The 20,586-nt window shown below is 37.0% G+C and overlaps 4 protein-coding genes across 4 annotated transcripts; 2 read left to right on the top strand and 2 right to left on the bottom strand.

Moving 5' to 3' along the window:
- Positions 1-405: 405 nt before the first annotated feature.
- On the bottom strand, positions 406-2,339 carry LOC116026025 (scarecrow-like protein 3). Its single transcript, XM_031267465.1, has one exon. The coding sequence runs from the start codon at positions 2,070-2,072 to the stop codon at positions 684-686; it is 1,389 nt and encodes a 462-aa protein (XP_031123325.1). The 5' UTR covers positions 2,073-2,339; the 3' UTR covers positions 406-683.
- Positions 2,340-8,065: 5,726 nt separating this feature from the next.
- On the top strand, positions 8,066-12,302 carry LOC116026086 (APO protein 2, chloroplastic). The gene is made up of 4 exons (XM_031267535.1): positions 8,066-8,202; positions 9,857-9,993; positions 10,507-10,847; positions 11,258-12,302. Exons 2-4 carry the CDS (start codon positions 9,859-9,861, stop codon positions 12,084-12,086), a joined length of 1,305 nt encoding a protein of 434 aa, XP_031123395.1. The 5' UTR covers positions 8,066-8,202; positions 9,857-9,858; the 3' UTR covers positions 12,087-12,302.
- Positions 12,303-14,203: 1,901 nt separating this feature from the next.
- Positions 14,204-17,845, top strand: LOC116024740 (serine--glyoxylate aminotransferase). The gene is made up of 6 exons (XM_031265720.1): positions 14,204-14,333; positions 15,724-15,983; positions 16,126-16,410; positions 16,718-17,084; positions 17,239-17,449; positions 17,585-17,845. Exons 2-6 carry the CDS (start codon positions 15,779-15,781, stop codon positions 17,720-17,722), a joined length of 1,206 nt encoding a protein of 401 aa, XP_031121580.1. The 5' UTR covers positions 14,204-14,333; positions 15,724-15,778; the 3' UTR covers positions 17,723-17,845.
- LOC116024739 (pentatricopeptide repeat-containing protein At5g27110) lies at positions 15,620-20,584 on the bottom strand. The gene has a single exon (XM_031265718.1). The coding sequence runs from the start codon at positions 20,504-20,506 to the stop codon at positions 18,389-18,391; it is 2,118 nt and encodes a 705-aa protein (XP_031121578.1). The 5' UTR covers positions 20,507-20,584; the 3' UTR covers positions 15,620-18,388.
- Between the last annotated feature and the right edge of the window lie 2 nt (positions 20,585-20,586).

Here is a 20,586-nt window from a genome sequence, read left to right as displayed (position 1 = left end):
CCGTTTGGTATGTGTTGGCTCTAATACTAAATTAAAGCATGTATTATATCTCAACTAAAAACTTAAGTAATAGTGAATTGTACATTTATGTTTGAGAAAATATCAAATAAGTCCATAAACTTTATTTAAAAAGTCAATTAGACCCTTAAACTTTGCAATTACACAATTTAACATATTATATTGAGACAATAACCCAATGGGGTAGCTCAAGTGGCAAGTGAGCTTTCTTTGTGGGGAGGAATTTCGGGAGAACCCGGGTTCAATTCCTGCAACGATGATGGTTCAGATAAAGTTTTTATATATATATATTATATGCTCAACAAGTAGGATAGGAAGTAGAAACCAATAAATTATCCAAAAAAACACACAACAAGCAATAAACCATAATTCCAAACAAAGTATATATGTAGAAAAATCAATGGGAATTAGGCCTTGATTGTTATTGCTAAATAAAACCAGTGGAAAGTGAAAGGCAAAGAACCAAAAACCCCAAACTACAACATCAAAACTAACACACACACATTACAAAACACAAAAGAATGAATCAAGAACATACACTATTGTTCTCAAAAAAAAAAAGAAAGAACATACACTATTATATCTCTCTACTACTTATATCAAGTCAATCACAGTTTCTTCCATAAACTCTAAACCATCAACAATGGCTCTCTTAACTTCATCTCTCACCTCCTACATCTCCAAGCTGACACAGAGAACAATGGCCTATCTTGCCAGCAAGTCACAACGCACCCATTCTCCTCCTTGATCCTATACCCATCGCACCCAAAGCTCTGCAAAAACCGCCTGGCTTGCAGCATTGCATAGTAGCTGAAAGGGACGTTCCCAAACCCAGCAGATTCGAATCTCTGGAACCATTTTTCAAGCTTTTCGTGCCTCTCCTTCCTCTCGGAGCCCTCACACGCGATAATGTTCTTGATTTCTTCGCCTAGAAGCGCCTTCTCCACCTTCAATCGCTCCAGTGAGGAGCGCGGGAGGGTGGATTCGAGGCAGTCGAATAATGCTGCGTAGAAGTATAAGGATTCTGAGAGTCTCTCCATGATTGTTTGGCCGTTGTGGTTGCTGTCTTGTTCTGTGACCACCATTAGTTTAGGGGATAAGCCCCAGAGGGCATTGAGGAAAGCTTCGATTTTGGGGGAATTTGATAGGGATGAAGATGCGGAGTCGGTGCTTGGGCTATAGCCATTGCCCACATCGTGTTCGATGAAATCTCCCAGTGAGTTTTGGGTGATTTGGATCCTTCTGTTTGGAATCTTGGATGCAAATGGGGATGGTTTCTTGTCATCGTCGTAGGCTAGAAGAGTGTGGAGTTGCATTGGAGATGAAATTGCCAGAGCTTCCCCTGTTTTGACCCGGAGCTTCTCCAAATCCAAGCTTTCGAATTTGCTGACAATGGCGTTGAACTGGAAAGGGATATCCAATTTCTCTGCCTCCTCGGATAAAACCCGACCCATTTGCTCCATCACCTCTTTCACGGGGTGCACGCCGGTTATCCGGAGGTGCGGCGGGCCTTCGGGTCGGGCACTGAGGTCTTGAAGCAGAGCGCGCCACTGGGTCGGGTCGGCCGCGTGGAAATCGATTATGTGCACCATTTTCTCGCCCTCCATGGCCTCAATTATGGCCTGGTTGGCCACCAGGAAAGCCACTTTCGAGAACGGGAACATTTCCACAAACACCTTGCGTGCAAGGAACTCATCCGCCGGCGACGCCAGCTTGGTGGAATGGAGGGCCCGGTAAACGCCGGGCAGTGTTCGGAGCACCCTGTCGGCGAGGGCCTGGGCGAAGTAACAGGCGATGCGCTGCATGGTGTCGCCGTCCGGCGCGGCGAGGTGGGAAATCTGGTCGAGCGCCACGTTGGAGTTCTCCAGGCTGCCGCCGGCCACGTGGCCGGCGCACGTTAGCAAGAGATGGATCAAGTACAAACCCCTCTCCTCCGATTTCAGCTCCTTCAGCCACGGGTACGGCGATCCCGGTGAAACCGAAACCCCCACCGGCAAAGCTTGCAGCGGCGACGATGACGTAATCGACGACGATGATCCCTCGTCCTGAAACATCCTAAAACTCCCAGAAACTATTTCAACCGAGCTAAAAACAGTCGAGAAAACGAAATCGATCAAGAAAAAGAGAAGAAGCCGAAGCTAATTTCAAGCGGATCAAGCAAGTTTAAGGCTTGTTTGGAGATGAGAGAGAGAGAGAGAGAGAGGAGAGTAGTAGAGAAGATGATGAGAATTGAAGACATTTGGGATTTGGTCGACTTTCTTCATGGCTACGTTGTCGACAACAGCGTGACGGTAGTTTTTGTCGCCACTGTTTTGCTGTCCTTTTGCCTTTAAAAGTGGAATATGGAATTTGGAATTTTTTAGAGCAAAGCCACCCCACCCTTTGGCTTTTGTGCTCTTGGACTTTTGGTCTTTGGGAATATTATCTTTTTTTACAAATTTCTACTGTATTCTCATTATGCTTTATTTATATCTAATAAAGTTGTTGCTTCAAAAAAAAAAATCTAATAAAGTTAGTATTTTTTTTTTACCATACTTTAGTTTTTTTTTAAAAGACTAATTCATTAATTTAAATAAAAGTACATATCGTTACAGACATAGAACAAACTTCTCTAGCTAAAGCATGTGTTACCATATTTGTAGTACAGTTGACATGAGAGATAGTTACAAAAGTAAATGACTATAACGACCATACTTTTAGTTATTTAGTTATAATTGTAGAATAAATTTAGTTCATTAATTACTTATAGTATAAGTTTAGTATTTAGATTCTTAGCAAAAAAAATATCAAAAATTAAACTTGTTACTTGCATACATATGAAGAGGCTAAATCTACACTAGAATTACAATTAAAGTATTAAAATTGTTATTGACGATGTTATAATGTAGTTCAACTTACCCAATTACACAAACAAGTGAAACAACAATACTAAGCTATAGGGTTAAGGACTAATGTAACATTTTGAAGAACCAACTTGAGCCATATGGAGAATTGTTGGTTAGTTTAATTTGATACGCAAAAGTCATTCTCACCGACTTATGCTTGCAGCAATAGAGACATATAGGTTGTCGTATCGTAACTGTCTCAACGCACTGACATATGCTTACAACAATAGAGACATATAGGTTGTTGTAACTGTCTCAACGCACTTACTCACTATTTATACTACGCATGTTGTCTCATTTTACTCCGGTTGTTTATTTCGTTTAACTAACTCTTCATTTTCTTTTTGCTTATTTTGTTCAATGTTTTATTACAATTTTAAATTAATTTTTTAATGCTTAATAGTAATTTTAGTATAATTTCTAAATATATATTCTAAAATCTTTAAAAGATTTTTACCGTGTAGATAACATGATTATATCAAGTACATTATCGCTAACAATGTTCAATAACCATATGCCAAGTATTGTTTGCCCTATAGAAATAATCATAAATTTGATATATTAATACTAAAATAAATATTTAAAAAAAAGACAATTTTGAATTAAGTTATAAGTAATATGAGACGAAGTCATTAATTAAATCAAAGAAACATTAAATGAAATAAATAAAATATTAACTATTAACAAATCACATAATACAAATTTACTAAATATCTAATGCATCCACCTCTATACACAATTTTTTTTAGGTGACGATGGAAATTCGCAATTACTATTTGATAGTGTTACAAAGTAAACTCTGATCCTGTGTAAATAATTCACAAAAATTATATAAAAGAGATAAATTACACTAAAAAAATCTTAAATGACTCTGTGACAAACTTAACGAAAAAATATTAATAAGAATTAAACACGTGACATTTTAGTACAAAAATCATGTTATACCAATGTGTTTTTTTTTTTTTTTTTTTCCTGTATTGACCCATGTTGTAGACTCCATTATATTTACGTGTAGTAAGCAGGTCAAATATTCGATTACCCACTATCAAACATTCAAACTTGTCGGAGTATGAATACTATGATGCAGCTAGGAGACGTTAACTAATGCATAATTTAAAAATTTTACAATGCACTTATTTAAATTAGTCAAATTTGACAATTAACTCTCTCCCAATTATAAGTTGACATGCAAAAGTGCAAAATCAACACTCAAAAACTTAACTTCATAAATTATAAAAGTGTTTATAAATGTATAATGTGATATTTAAAATTAAAATGTGTTATAAAATATTTACCACCATGTCAAAAGTTATAGTTAATATTGACGTTTACTATTACGCCAAAAGTTATATATAGTAATAAAGATACAATTTTATTTTTATATTTGTGTAGCAACCATCGTCATATTTCGGTGATAGGATGTTGAACTTGACCTTCTAAGTTACCGCTCAACAAACAAATTTTAAATTAAAAGTGCACTTATGAGGTTTAGCTGTTTATGAAGTTGACATTTTGAGTGCACTCCACCTGTTGGGATTTGAACTTCCACTACCACGTTCAATTGTGACATCAAGTCAGGCTACGAACCACTACGTTAAAGTCACAGGACACATCATTTGGTATATTTTATGATTTTGCATAGTGCATTACACTTTTAGAGTTTACATATTTTTAATTACTCGAACACCAAATCTCACATAATGGTGTCACTTTATTATATTACATTCATAAAGTTCAAATTTAATATTCCTCGTTTCATTTAGGTGACAAGTTGTTAATTTTTTCGGTATGTGCATCATGTTTGATTAGTTAATATTTCATGAAAAAATATAATTTGGTTATTTATACACTCCAACTTTGATCTAAAACTTCTTCAAACACCACCGGCAACTTATGATGCTCTACAACGCCACCAACTCTATCGTTGCCGATCCACTTCTTCTTGTAACCGTTTTTGGCTAATAAAATTTGAACTGTTAACCTATCTCATCATTTTTACTGGACGATTATATGAATATTCTCAAATCAAGAAGAATTATTGTGAACAACCAATAACAGTGGTGTTATGGTGTTGGTTGAGTTTCCTCTCCATTGATTAAACAAAAAGATTAAAGAAAAAAAAAAGGTGATGATTCTAAATTTGTAGAAATGCAGTAGAAAACGCGTGTAGAAACAAAAAGTGATATATAGTGCTTAATTAGAACAAATTGATAGTTGTTATGTGGTTAACTTTGTCGGCTAAATTACATTGTTGTTACTGAAAATTCTCATAATAACCTCTTTGTTAATAATTTCTTTTAAACAATAATTTATGAATTTAATAATATACAGTACTAAATTGTACAGTCCTAATTTAATGGTAAGTCTTAATACACTATTAAATTGTACATTTTTATGCATAAAGAGTCGAATCCAACAAAACCTCTAAAATAATCATAGCAAAAATATAATCGAACTACACCCTATCGCTAAAAGAAATTCTTAAGTGATGTTTCTTAATCACTTCACTTGTTACGCAGCATCTGCTGTTAATTTACCCATTAAATTATCTCTACCATTTCCTAAAAGGGTTGTCACCTCTTTTCCCAAAGTGAAAGTGACAGAGTTTTGTTTATGTTTTTGTCATGGCCTATTATGGATAGGGAATCAAGGTTGGCTAAAGAGGCTTAAAATATTCTGCAAATTCCACAAAAGTCCAAACATATATAGCAAAGACAAGGTGAAATTCCCTCAGATCTTTGGAATTGGAGAACCCCCTTTCTTGCCTTCCCCCTTAGAAAAATCATTTTCCCCTTCTCCATTTTGCCTCATCATCAATTTTTTTTTTAATCCTTAAATTTTAAAGGCATGCATGAATTATAGTGATATTTTATAACAGTGTATTGTGTAACATCCATTGTAGTTTAAAATAGAAAGAGAAGAGAGTTTTTGTAGAGTTTATAAGAAAGAAAATAATGTAAAAACAATAATAATAAAAAAAGTGTGTAAGGAGTGAAGCCATAATTTTAATTGACTATGGACAAAATTAAAACAATTCATTATATATGTTACATGGATATTTACTAATGGTAACTGACACGATCATTTTTTCAATTATGATCCGTGAGCATGTAACTGTCCTAAACTGATTGTCTCAATGATCAGTGATATGCTTAATCTTTATTGTCCACCTGTCGGTTGTTGCCTTGCCCTGTCCTATCATTCTCGGATAGTGTGTATTGGGCAAACGGCATCGTGACCTTCATGCCTGTTGCTAGGCGCCACGTGTAGTCAAATGAGCGAAATTCGGCATGTACTCCTTGTAACGCCTATAAATTCGCCCAAACCTAAATCAAAGGGGATTCTTGGAGGAAAATCGGATTCAAACTAATAAGAAAGTTGAAAGTCTCTTGTATAACTCAACCCTTCGTGTACTATATGACCATAATACTAAACAGATTAATTTATTTACTTTCAACCAACTTGGTCTTCCACCTATCGTCTTGTTGTATTTACACACTCTTTCACATACCTTTTTGAACGAATATCATAGATTTAAGTCTCATCTTTGTTCAAGGGTTGACATATCATGTGGGACAACTACTATATACTATAGATAAGGTTCATACCTAGTACAAACTCAAAAGATACAAAATGTAACATATAGATTAACGTTACATTTACTTAAAATTTATTTATTTTTTCCTTTTTCATTCATCTATATTTTTTATTCTCTTCATTCTTTATTTTCAAACGGAAGAAATATATAAGTAAATGCAAATTTTTATTTTGTTTCCTTTTCTCCAATCTTACATTTCTCTAAAAAGAAAATAGAGAATCTTTTAAATTAGCAAACACAGCCTAACTTTTTTAATCAATAATTCTTTGTATGATTTTATCCAAAACAATATTATAGTTTAAAACTAAATATATATAATACTAGAGAAGAAAAAGAAAAGGATTTTTGCCAGTGGAAACTGCAAGGCAGGCTGTGGTTGTGCATCCAAATAGTTAATATCCAAAGACCAAAGCTTTTGATTTTGTCTTGTACCACAATTCCAAGCCCCCCCCAAATTGGTAGTATCTTCTTGTTATAACGTTGAGACAAAAGAGGCATGCTAGTCAAAGGAAGCTGCCAAAACCAGACACCAAACATTAATTATGTGACATTTTCTCCTCCACATGTTATGGTTCTGATGAAGGACAGGGTGGGTGAGTGGACAGATGTGGCTATTCATCTTTCCAAGTAGAGCAATTCATCTTGCATTGTCTCATACCCTATTACATCCCTTTCAATTTCTGCACACAATTCCCCTTTGCTAAGTCTTACCCCAACCAAATCCCCATGGAAGTGTTGGCAATTTGGCATCACTTAGGGTAATTTTTTTAAAAAAGACTTTTGATCATACAATTATAGCAGCATACATATTTGATTTTGTCTGGGTGATCGTGTAAGTAGAACATGATTCTCTTACCAGAAAATAACGAATTTGATTTTTGCCAACATGCTATCGATCGAGCCCATTCACACGATCTTCTGTGTATTTTTGTAAGCGATTATACAGGAGTCAGGAGTAGTGTTTCTTTAGTACACTCCCTCTGATAGTACTTGCGTGCTTTACTTGTCACCCAAAAAGATTTTTTCTTAAAAAAAATGCATTTGATGCACAACTTTCATGTTTTTGTTGAATCATCATTTTAACTAAAACCACCACCACCAAACCGCCACAATCACCACCACCACCAACATCACTACACCACAACACAACCACATCATCACCACCACCACCACCACTACCACACAACCACCATACCACCACCGCCACCACTACAACCACCGCCACCCCATCACAACATATTATTATTATTATAACAAATAATATATTCATTTAAAAGCAAATGACCCAAATAAAAGAATATAATTTATTAACTTTTAGCTAAACAAAGAAAGATAGTTTTTTGACATTTACTAAGGCGGTATGGTACTTCTCAGAAGTGAGATTGTAAGATGATAGTGGGCCTGTTGGATTGTAACACAAGATAATGGGCCTGTGAGATTGTAAGATGATAGCAGGCCTATGAGATTGTAGGATGATAGTGGGCCTGTCGGATTAGCCCAAAGGTTCTATATAAATAAGTGCATAATATAAAGGAAAATGTTTAGACTTTTGACCACATTATCCTCATTTCTCCATGCTGCGTTTGCCTCACTGTCTCCTCTCACTTCGATCTTACTGACGCAAAGAGTGCGAAAATCTCCGAGCTCGTCTGCGCGCTTCCGGTAGAGAGGGCGAACGTAATCCCAGCAGCAAGCATTCACGTAACTACACGACTGCTTTTCAATAATTTTTCTCATCAAAATGTGATCTTTTTTTGGATGAATTTTCGTGGTAATTCTTTGTGTGTGTTTGTTATAGACTCTGAAAGCCAGATTTGTATGAAATTTCTTAAATCAGTGAATCACCACATTCGCACTCTAAGTGTTCGTTCTTTTACTTCCTTGAAATTGACCAATTTCTATTCTGAAAGAAATTCTACTGTTCTATGTTGCTGTGTTTCTGTGTTTGTTTTGCAAAGCACGAGAAAGAAAAGGAAGGTTACAGTATTTAAGGTGTGTTTGGTAATGGTAATGGGTTTTAGTGAAAGTATTTTGCATGTTTGGTAGTAGGGTGGAATTGGAATGATTATAAATAGTGACGATGTTTGTTTATGTATGACCCGATAATGGGAATAAAGGTTTTAAAAATATAAAAAATAAAAGATTAAGGTAATTGATCCTAATATAATGAAATCTAAGCACCAATATGAAAGAAAATATCAAAACAAAAATCTAAAAGTACTATTCCAAACTTAGAAATCAGATTATCCATAAGATGCAAGGATACTCTTTTTAATCAGGGAATGAGGTTTTTAATTGAAGAGGTAATCAAATCCCATAGTTGTGTTTTGATTCATATTTCTAGTGTGTAAACCCATAAACCAAACACACTCTGTTTCCTGCAATGTTACAAACTATTGGTGTTCAACTAAATGATTTGATTATTTATTGCTTGGCTTTGATTTGTTTGGACTTTGTTTCCAATGGATGCTATACACACTAACCATCTTGTCTCTTCTTTATTGGTTATTTACCAGGTACACCTCTTCTTTAGTTTATCCTTTTATTGTTTTGATCAATTGTATTCAAGCTGAAACTTTATATTATCTTGTTATGGGGGTCCTGTTATTTATGGCTTAAGGAACTTCTGTAGCTTGGTACAAACACCCAATGCTGATGAATATTCATACCAAATAACAACTTTATCAGGATATTGGAGTATTAAGATTCTAGTTTTAGAAAAGAAAGGTGTTTTATCATTACCTCTCATTCTCTTGGGTGTTCCACTTCTGCTGTTTCAAAATGTCCTTCCTGTCTTGGGTTTTTTCTGATTAGGGTGTAACAGAATTTTAAGTACTTCCTGAGATTGTGCGTTTTCTGTTTCTTACATTTGAGAGTAGAGTCGTATTCTTTCCTTACTGAAGTAAAAGACAACCCACTTCCAGCATTTTTCAGTCAAGGCCCTTTTAGTAGTTTTCCACCTTTTCCCTTGCGTAATTGCCTCACCTTCATTAACACATGGAAATCAATAATTCGGAGAGTGTAATTTTAATGTGATTTAGGACATACGGAGCAAAAGTTCAGTGTTGTGGTCATTGGAGTTGTATTTGTTCTTACTGATGTATTCTGTGGCAAGGTTGGAGTCTCATGGGTATGAGTATGACAACGTAAAGATTATCTGAAATTTGAGTGGTTAAGACTCAAAATTTATTCTATCTTGAGTTTGATTTATTCACATTACCAATTAAATCTTCACTTTATCTACAAAATGGACTACTTGCCACAAAAAACAAACTTAAATTTTTGCTAGAGACAATCAGACAAACATGCAGTTTGATTCAATTTTGTTTGAGTTTTATTTCTTTTCTGGTTTCAGAAATGCATTGTGGCCTCCAGCATTCTCAGTTCAGTACTTCAGTTCTGTTGTATTGCAAAGGGAGGAGCCAACCTCCTAAGTTTGGATTCTTGAAATGCAGTCCCCAAAGTGGTCTTAGCTCACTCGATATTTTGAAGGTTTGTACTGTTAATCTCCAAAGACAGCAGTTTGATTCTGAATATTCTCATATAAGTAAGTTTCTAAGATCAACTTTAGAACCTAAAGTTTAAAAAAAAAAATTCAAAAAAAATTAAAAAAGAAAAAGAAAAAGCAAATTAATGTTCTCCGCTTGATTTTCCAGTGCAAAACTCGTTTTGGTATATAAGATCCAATCTACAATAATAGCTATGGTTATCTATTTACATTGGAAATGTTACTACTCCGTAATATATATACCAGGTTGGTCTATACTCTATATATCCTAGAATATCCAAAATTTGTGCCCTGACACCCTGTGTCTGCATCAATTTATAAATTTAAAAGGGTCCAATGGCACCTCTGATTTATAATTTTAAAAGGTTCCAATGGAATTAAGCTTGCCAGTTGCCACATAGCCTGGACTAAAGGGCACTAGAAAACTTGTCATGTTTTCTATTTGATCTATCTGTGCCTCAAATGGTGCTTCTGCTTATTGCTATTCATAATTTTAGGAGAGTTGCAGTATATTGGTCTTGAAGTTGCCAAGTCGATCAAGGAACTCCCGTCAACATCAAGGCATTAGATGTGAATATCCACAAAATGCAGATCTTCCACGTTATTATTCAAGAAACGAGAAGAAGCCATTCCCTGTACCTATTCTAGATCTAAGGAGAGCTGCCAGGGAGAGACAGAAAAAGAGACTAGGCCAACCTAGGAGGCCTATGCCTCCACCGAAAGTTGGGTTGCTTGTTAAAGACCTGATTCCAGTTGCGTATAGAGTGATGAATGCACGAATAACATTGATAAACAATCTCAAGCGGCTCTTGAAGGTGGTGCCTGTCAATTCTTGCAAGTAATTTCCTACCTGATCTCAGCACACTGAATGCATGCATCATTCTTTCAAAAACGCATTCTTTAGGTTCAAGATAATGCTAAACTTCCTTAGAAACAAGAGAATTTCAGTTATATGTAAATTCTGCCAATTTGCCTTGAGCCATCAACATTAGGTCACATCCTTATCGGATTTTCTGAAATTTAACCGTTCTTCAATGTCTAATGGAATCATACACATGCCACACTGTTTGACATCTTTTACCTTCAGTCTCTCTCTTCCTCTTGATCTGACCTGGATCTCTCTTCTTTCCTTTCCTGAATCTCCACGAGACTCAGGCATTATTTGACCTATGGGCTTATAATCTTAAATAGAGCATGGACATAAAATCCACGAAATTTTGAGTCTCTTTGGTGCATTATATTTTGCAGGTGGTGTAACGAGATTCATGTGGGAGCTGTTGGGCATCCTTTCAAGTCATGTAGAGGACCGCAGGCATCAATCCGTAGAGGACTTCATGACTGGGGAGAGGCAGTGGTTGAAGATGTTATGGTGCCACTTGAATGTTACCACCTATATGATCGTTTGGGGAATCGAATTTCTCATGAGGAGAGATTCTCTATCCCCCAAATACCTGCAGTGGTGGAGCTCTGCATTCAAGCTGGGGTCGATTTACCCGAATATCCCACTAAAAGAAGAAGAAAACCAATAATTCGCATCGGAAAGAGTGAGTTTATCGATGCTGATGAAAGTGATCTACCCGACCCTGAACCCGAAGAGCCAAAGCCACCAATATTAACCGAAATGCCTGATACTGATGTGCTACCTCCATCAAGTGACGAGGAAACAGTTCTGCTGGCCGAGGAAACACTTCAAGCATGGGAAAAGATGAGAGGAGGAGCCAAACGATTGATGAAGATGTATCCCGTGAGAGTCTGTGGGTACTGCCCGGAGGTGCACGTGGGCTCCAGTGGACACAAAGCGCAGAACTGTGGAGCACGTAAGCACCAGCAACGTAATGGGCAGCACGGGTGGCAGGCTGCTGTGCTGGACGACTTAATACCGCCAAGGTACGTTTGGCACGTCCCCGATGTAAACCAGCCACTGCAACGGGAACTCCGAAATTTCTATGGTCAAGCTCCAGCTGTGGTAGAAATATGTATTCAGGCTGGTGCAGCTGTGCCTGAACAATACAAACCAACTATGAGGTTGGATGTGGGCATCCCTAATACTGTTGCAGAAGCAGAAATGGTAGTTTGAACATTCATATGGTACTGTTTTAATCCTCTTAATATAGCCATCTGTAAAGTATCAAGAACAATTGTCTTAATTGTAACTTCAGAGAAATTGCAAAATTAGCTGCAGAGCAGAAAGATCTAATAGCATTGAATCAGCTTTTTAAAACTGGCACAATGTAAGTGCAGTTGCTAGAAAATGCCATGGTAACATACTAACATTGGCACCACTTGACAGCTATTCATTGTTTAAGATTCATCTATGGGACTAATCAAGTAGTAAAGGGTCCTATAGTCTGTTTTTTTAGAGGTCTGTTGAAGGAGATAAATCGTGGGATTCATAATATAAGAGTGCAAATAAATTTGTGGTCTTATAGCGTTATTGTTATTTACAGGCTCGTTGCCATTTGTCACTGTACTATATGTTCATATGCCCCGAGCAAGTGATGATGTTTTGGCTTATGGAAATTCACTCTATTGGGTTTGGAAACTAAGAAAAATAGAGTTTTTTGTCACTGCACAATATGTCCATGTGCCCCGGAGCAAGTGGGAATACTTTTGACATTTGAGAATTCATTATTTTGGGTTTTCTCCAAACTTTGCAAGTATTTTTAGATTTTTTTTTTTTAAAATAAATCTGAATTATATGTTTATCTCAAACGAAAAAGACAATAAAAAGAAGAAAATAGAATGTTGATATAAAATTGAGTGGGGAAGGGGAGAGGGGAGTGTATCCAAACTATCCATTGCTTCCCACAAATTAGGGTGTGGTTGAAAGGGCCTTTATCACATTATCTTTCACAAATTCTTTCTCAGCCTCATACTCTTTTTTTATCTTTTTTTCTATGGCCCCATATTCACTTTGTATTCTTATTCATCTTTTCTATTTTTATTTTTCTATTTTTTTTTTTTTTTGTTGTTGATTGAATAAACTTATCTTTCACCACATGATAATATTTCTAATTGTGGCACTCTAAATTCTATATATTGTGTTCTTAGCCCACAGCTTCACTAATATTACATTTATGCTTGGAGAAATAACTTTTCATTCATCTTAAAGTGAAAATTTTATGAGTACAGAAGTATAAAAGTTAATAGGCAATTGAGGTTCTAAACAATTAGTATATTACGGAGTATGATTAGAGGCATGATGGGCATAATGTAATTGGTGGCCCTTAATCATGATGGATTTAGTGAATCTTGACGCCCCTAGAATGATTTATTTGCAAGATAATTACCATTTAAAATCTTTATTAATTTGTACCAAATGCCATAATTATCTTCCTATGCTACTTTGATTAAATCAATTCCCTGCTAATTGTGTTTTTGTTTAGTACTACCGACTCTAATTACCTTTGCTTACTGCGCATAAGAAGCATCCCTCACTTTGAGAGGTTGCTCCAACCTCCTGAACGGTTGAGTTGCCCATGCGGGCTAATTTATCTTCTTTGTAAACTTATTGGACCTATACTATACTATGAGTAATATTCTTAAAAATCTCACATAATCTAAACCAACCGTCCCTTGTAGTCAAGTTACCCATGAACCCACACAACATAGTTTTTTTCTCTGTTTGTGTGTGTATGTGTGTGTGTGTGAATGACCGATTTGGTCTTCTTGACTATAGTGAAATTATCGATTTGGTTCTCAACTATCATTCTTACCAAATTACGTCCTCAACTTTGAAAAACTTATCCAATTTTGTCCTCCGTTATCATCTTACGGCTCAAATTGACTAGCATCCTATGATTCAAATTGACGGGAGGACGAAATTGGGTAAGACTTTCAAAATTGAGAACTTAATTTTGTAAGGATGATAGCCGATGTCGATAATTTTGCTATAGTAAATGGAAATCTTAAATTGAATTAAACAAAGGGGCTTATTGCAAATTGCAGACAGCAGAAATAATGGAAAAAAAAAAAAAAATATATATATATATATATATATATATATATAGAGAGAGAGAGAGAGAGAGAAAGAGAGAGAGGTAGAGAGAGTACGCAAAAGAAAATAAATTAAATTGTAGATTCTCATCAGGTCACAGCCTGAGCCATTGTGGTGGTTCAATTCTTATCTGCCACGTCGAATCTGGAGTGGGACCCATCTCACCGGGCTTGAATGGTCTCTCTGGCGCTCTTATAAGTCCTCCCTAAACGTCTGCGTTTGGCAGCTTCATCTTCACTCTTCACTCTTCACAGAGAGAGAGAGGGAGAAACAAAGAGAGAAGAATTGAAGCCCAGAAGTCGTCCCACACTGCTATTCTCCACACAGGTACGCTCAACACTTAATTTTTTTTTACTGTTTTTCATTTTCTTTCTTATTCATAATATAACTCTTTTATTCTCACTTGCATGCATGGCTCCAATTTTGCTTTAATTTTACTATCATATATATTGTTCTCTGATTTTCTCTGTGCATGCATACATATACAAAGACGCACATGTATATTTACCTTATATTTACCTTACCTTGCTTTAAATTATCTTTCAGCCCGATTTGATTGAAACTCGAGTTTGAAAATAACCATATATGTATATTAAAAGAATATTTTGAATTGATATGCATACATGTTTTGCACGTAACTACGCAGTGTATATATATATATGTGTGTGTGTGTGTGATGTCTTTGAAGTCAGTCATCCACAAAATGTCAAAATGAACTAAAAAGTCACGAAGTTGTCGTGGGTCTTCTTAATACTATTTATTTAGAGATTATCACACAAAAATAAAATTTATTAATAAATATCTTTGGGTCCTGGCCATGAATTTTCATGGTCACCTCAAAAAACAGTCTTGGAGTTGGTAAAAATATAAAAAGATTAACAGTCATTTTTTTTTATTTTTTTTTTTTAAAAATTGTCATGTACTTTCTTACATAAAGATTGAATCATCAACTCCAAAAGCCCCACACCCCAACCCAAGAGAGTATTTAGGAGGATGTAAATTATGATAACTCAACTTAATGCAAATGCTAGACTTTTGCTTACTGCACACAAAGAGTCCCAAAGAGCCCCTCATTTTAAGAAGTTACTCTCACACTTTTTAATTCTATATTATGGTGTCATCTAAGTCAATAGAGTGTAATTATATCTTTTACTTTATATTTAATACAATATCCATATATAGGTATTATACACCAACTGTGAACCAAGGGTTGCCATGTCATTAAAATGAAAAGTCGAATATGGATAAGTTTTTATTTATTTATTTATTTATTATTATTATTGCAAAATAGTATTATTATCAAATATAATTAATTGATTACATATCCATGATGATTTACATGTACACTTAAAGTTTATTTTTGAGGTCACCAAGGACTTTGTAGTTCTGTGACATAAATATATTCTAGACTCAAGGGTTTGTGTTCATGACTTGATTATTACTTCTTTTTTTTTTTTAAATAAATTTGGACCACTTGTGAATTGGGTGACCCACTCTTACATTATTCATGCACCAAAATTGGATATGTAAGATTTATGTTACATACATATATATTTTTTTTTTGAAAACATGTTACATACATATTAATTTGGATTTTCAATGCAAAAATACAAAACAGGTTAAGAACATCTTTGCATTTATGTAACATAGAGTAAAAGAAAGTTTCAGGGATAAGGAGATCCAACTTTGGATTAACTTACAACCCTACTTTTTTCAGGGTGTGGGTATTGAGAACATCAGAATTTCAACTCGTGTGATTCAGAGGGGGGAAAATGGACTACGTAAATGCGCCTGGAAGGAACCATCTTTTTGTTCCGGGACCTGTCAATATCCCGGATCAAGTTATCCGTGCAATGACCAGGAACAATGAGGACTATCGCTCCCCGGCTGTTCCAGCACTGACAAAGACTCTACTTGAGGATGTGAAAAAGATTTTCAAGACTACCAGTGGGACTCCATTTCTGATCCCAACTACAGGTTCCCTATGCTAAATCACATCACAAAGTGTTCAGAAAATGAAAAAAATGAATGATGTCATGTCTTGATAAACTGGGCATCATAACACTAGATAGTTGCATTTATTTGTATTCTAATGAGCAATGAAACCTCCATAAAACAGGGACTGGAGCTTGGGAAAGTGCACTTACCAACACGCTGTCTCCTGGTGATCGGATCGTGTCTTTCCTCATTGGCCAGTTCAGTTTGCTCTGGATTGATCAGCAGCAGCGTCTCAACTTCAATGTTGATGTTGTGGAGAGTGAATGGGGGCAAGGCGCAAATCTTGACGTTTTGGCTTCAAAGCTAGCAGAGGATACAGCGCATACCATCAAGGCTATTTGCATTGTACACAATGAGACTGCAACTGGAGTTACGAACAACTTGGCTACTGTAAGAAAATTGCTCGGTAAGTGTCCAACTTAAGCAAGAAAGATTGAATTAACACTATAATGCCATATGAACTTGTTAAGATCAAACGCTTACCACTATGCCAAAAGCTATAGCTCGTAGCGAAGGTGCAACTTTATTTCCTTATACCGCCATATTTTTGAGAGGCAGGGTGTTGGACTTGACCCTTTAGGCCTTTGCCCAGCAATCTCCTAGCCACCAATTGCTGGACTTGGCCCTTCACCGGCCTCCGCCCAACAATTCAGACTACATACATTATTTTTCTAAGAATAGTATCAACATTCAAACCTGTCTGTGCTTCTCAGATCACTATCAGCATCCAGCTCTCCTCCTTGTTGATGGTGTGTCCTCCATTTGTGCGATTGATTTCCGCATGGATGAATGGGGTGTTGATGTGGCATTAACTGGTTCACAGAAAGCTCTGTCTCTTCCTACTGGTATTGGAATTGTCTGTGCAAGCCCCAAGGCTCTTGAGGCCAGCAAAACTGCAAAATCAGTGAGGGTTTTCTTTGACTGGAAGGACTACTTGAAGTTCTACAAGATGGGGACATATTGGCCATACACTCCTTCCATTCAACTTCTTTATGGACTGAGAGCAGGCCTCGACCTTCTCTTTGAGGAAGGACTTGATAATGTGATTGCAAGGCATACTCGCCTAGGTACTGCAACAAGGTATTATTCCATTGCCCGAAGTTTCTGAATCTTGAAAAGAATGATGATTTGATGATTGTCTCTATCCTCCGGATTTCCTTTGACTAGAACTACCCATAATTCTCTATCTCCATTGAACCGTAAATAACCGTGCAATTCCCCCATGAAAATGCAGGCTTGCAGTGCAGGCGTGGGGCTTGAAGAACTGCACCCAAAAGGAGGAATGGTTCAGTGACACAGTCACTGCTGTGGTTGTTCCTTCATATATTGACAGTTCAGAAGTTGTCAAAAGGGCATGGAAACGCTACAACTTGAGCTTAGGTCTAGGCCTTAACAAAGTGGCAGGGAAGGTCTTTAGAATAGGGCATCTTGGTAATTTGAACGAGGTAAATTGCAAAGCACAATTTTAAAAGGGTTGCTACTTGCTAGGTTTCCTGTCATATTTCACTTTGAATATCAAAATAGAAAGGTAATGAATACCAAGGAGTTGAATATGCTAACCATTGACGCATTTTCTGCAGCTGCAACTACTGGGCTGTCTCGCTGGAGTGGAGATGGTACTAAAGGATATTGGTTACCCAGTGAAGCTTGGCAGCGGAGTTGCAGCAGCTTCTGCCTACCTGCAAAACACCACTCCCATGATTCCATCCAGAATTTAATTCAAGTGTGTTATACTTGCATGTATTTGTTTCTTTCATCTTGTTCAGGGTACTCTGTAAAAACTACATACTTTCTTTATGCAGTATTTGAAATAATGTCATTAAACTCTGGTTTACTGCACATATTCATATATAGCCTAAATCTCTTCATATTCCTAGCATCCCTTCCTTGACATATTATATTACAATATTACTATGAAATTGTTGAGACAAGGAGCAGCAACAGGACTAGAAGGACCGAAAGTGTATGAGGAAAAACAGGAAATATACATTTACAAATAATCAATCACCCAAAACTTTCAGTTTGTTTCAGCCTACATTTAAAGACAAGTTCAAAGTCTTTCAAGATTACCTGCAACAGAAATCAGGCAAGTCAAGTTGCTCTATCGAATGAAATTGCAACATCTTAGGAATTACGAAGTATCACCATGAGAAGGACTCCTAAAAGTCTATTAATTAGAATAACCAACTTTGTACCTTGATGATATGGCCAGAAACAGGCATTTGCAACACGGGTGTTGCCATACCCTTGCACTCTGAGTCTCCTTGCTGGGTCAATTAGTTCTGTGATTGATGTGTAATGATGCCATTGAACTAGTCATCAAATGAATAACTATGTTTAGTTTTTTAAGGACTCACTATTTCTAAGGGGTCATTCCACCTCAGTCACATTACATCAAGCATTTCATATTTGTAAATATGGTAGTTTATTTTGTTTAGACACTCGTATACTGTTTCTGCCTCTGGAAATGATTGGTCCTCAGCAAGGAAGGTATGTATTCTCTTATCAACTTCAATCCAGCTGCATCCGGGGTTCTTTCTCAATCCAAGTTCTTTCATCTTCATTCTTATATCCAACGCTTTATTCCATTTCTGTCTAGTGGCAAACATGTTTGCCAGAATGACATACGTTGATGGATCATCAGAACCTTTCTGAATAAGAAGTTTTGCAACTTCCTCCCCAATTTCTTCTTCCCTATGCATATGGCAAGCAGAAAATAGCGTGCTTAGCAATGAAACGTCCTCTCTCATATAAGGGGATCTCTGAAGAATTGCATAGGCTTCATTCAATCTCCCAGCCCGCCCTAGAAGATCTAGGAGACATGAGTAGTCTTCGATGCTAGGTTTGATTCCATAATCAGTAACCATTAAATTAAAATAATGACAACCCTCATCAACTAATCCAGCATGGCTACATGCTGAAATTACTGCAAGGAATGTAACTTTGTCTGGTTTAACATTAGACTGAAGCATTTCATGGAAGAGACGTAAAGCTTCTGAAGCTTGGCCATGTGACCCATAAGCCACTATCATTGAAGTCCAGGATACGATATCTCTCTCAGGAAGCCGGTGGAACACCTCATAAGCTTCACTAACAGCACCACATTTGGCATACATATCAAGTAGCGCTCCCATGACTATTTCACTTGAATCCAACTTACTCTCAATAATTCTCTTGTGAACTTCTTTCCCCTGTTCTAAGGCTGCTAACTGTGAGCAAGCCACTAATATACTAGTAAACGTAATAGCATTATACTTTATGCCTGCCATCTTCATATCACTATAGATGTCAAGAGCTTCCAAGTAATTGCCAGCTGATACTAACCCAGAGATCATTGTATTCCAGGCTGTTACATCCCCTTTTGGAGTTGTACTAAAGATTCTTTTGGCATACTCAACCCTTCCACATTTGAAGTATAAATCAACAAGCGAGCATTGAACAAACATATCAGGTTCTATTCCACGTCTGATAATATAAGCATGGACAAATTTCCCATGCTGCAATTGGGCTGATCTAGAACAAGCCATTAGCAGGCTGCTTAAGGTTGTCAAAGAAGGCTGCACGTCTTCCTCATTCATCCTCAACAGAAGCTCAATGCATGATTTGCTGTCACCCCTCAAACTGTAGCCGGCAATCATGGCATTCCAATTAACCAAACTCTTGTGTGGGATACACTCAAAGACCTCCTTTGCTTTCTCTATATGGCCACATTTCCCATACATGTCCACAAGAGCAGCACAAATAAAACCATCCAGAACAATCCCATTTCTCACCAGCTCCCCATAGATCCTCTCCCCTCTACCCAAATCCAACAGCCTTGCACAAGAAGATATAGCAGCAGTGTAAGACACAGAATTTGGCATGTACCCAGACTCCTTCATCTTCCCAAACAATTCCAAGGTCTTGGCGCATTCTCCCCTCTGATAATAGCAAGAAATAAGAGTGTTCCAGCAAGCCACATCTCTCACAGACATTTCATCAAACACCTGAGCAGCTGATTCAAAATCACCGCCTCTCCCATACATTCCCACCACAGAGCTCGCAACAACCACATCACACACAAATCCAGTCTTAACCACACTGGCGTGCACTGTTCTACCGCACTCCAGCCGGCCTCCTAACCCGCCACAGGCCTTGAGAACACTGGGATACGTGTAGCCATCGGGCTTGAGATAAGGGGACAAGAGCAGAAGCTTCTGGAAGAGCTCAAGAGCTTCGTTGAACACAGAATTGCCTGTATATGCCGCCATGAGTCCATTCCATAGAGTGATGTCAAGAGGATTCTCCAGATTCTGGAAAATCAGCTTGGCGGATTGGAAATCTTGGCAAGATATATACAAGTCTATAAGGCCCTTGGATAGGGGAATGCTCCTTTGCAAGCCCAATGTGACAATTTTTTGGTGCAAAACCTTGGCTTCCAGTTTCAGAGATGGCCTGGAACTCCATCTCGATGCATTGCGCGATTTGAAGAGAGCCAAAACCCTCTGTATAGTAATATACATGCCTTTCCATGAACCAAAAGGACAAAACCTGCGAGTGAAGTCTTCGTTTACTGCTCCACCTCTTTAGTTCATTGCATTAT

Source organism: Ipomoea triloba, chromosome 7 (assembly GCF_003576645.1).
Source record: "Ipomoea triloba cultivar NCNSP0323 chromosome 7, ASM357664v1".
In the NCBI taxonomy this organism is placed as follows: domain Eukaryota; kingdom Viridiplantae; phylum Streptophyta; class Magnoliopsida; order Solanales; family Convolvulaceae; genus Ipomoea; species Ipomoea triloba.
The sequence above is the reverse complement of the archived record's forward strand: the minus strand, read 5'-3'. Positions and strand labels throughout refer to the sequence as shown.

Coding starts and splice junctions, on each gene's coding strand:
- LOC116024740 (XM_031265720.1), top strand. CDS start 15,779: ATGGACTACGTAAATGCGCCTGGAAGGAACCATCTTTTTGTTCCGGGA. Junction 15,984..16,125: donor ATTTCTGATCCCAACTACAG/GTTCCCTATGCT, acceptor TCCATAAAACAG/GGACTGGAGCTTGGGAAAGT. Junction 17,450..17,584: donor ATCTTGGTAATTTGAACGAG/GTAAATTGCAAA, acceptor CATTTTCTGCAG/CTGCAACTACTGGGCTGTCT.
- LOC116026086 (XM_031267535.1), top strand. CDS start 9,859: ATGCATTGTGGCCTCCAGCATTCTCAGTTCAGTACTTCAGTTCTGTTG. Junction 9,994..10,506: donor GCTCACTCGATATTTTGAAG/GTTTGTACTGTT, acceptor TCATAATTTTAG/GAGAGTTGCAGTATATTGGT. Junction 10,848..11,257: donor GTGCCTGTCAATTCTTGCAA/GTAATTTCCTAC, acceptor TATATTTTGCAG/GTGGTGTAACGAGATTCATG.
- LOC116026025 (XM_031267465.1), bottom strand. CDS start 2,072: ATGTTTCAGGACGAGGGATCATCGTCGTCGATTACGTCATCGTCGCCG.
- LOC116024739 (XM_031265718.1), bottom strand. CDS start 20,506: ATGTATATTACTATACAGAGGGTTTTGGCTCTCTTCAAATCGCGCAAT.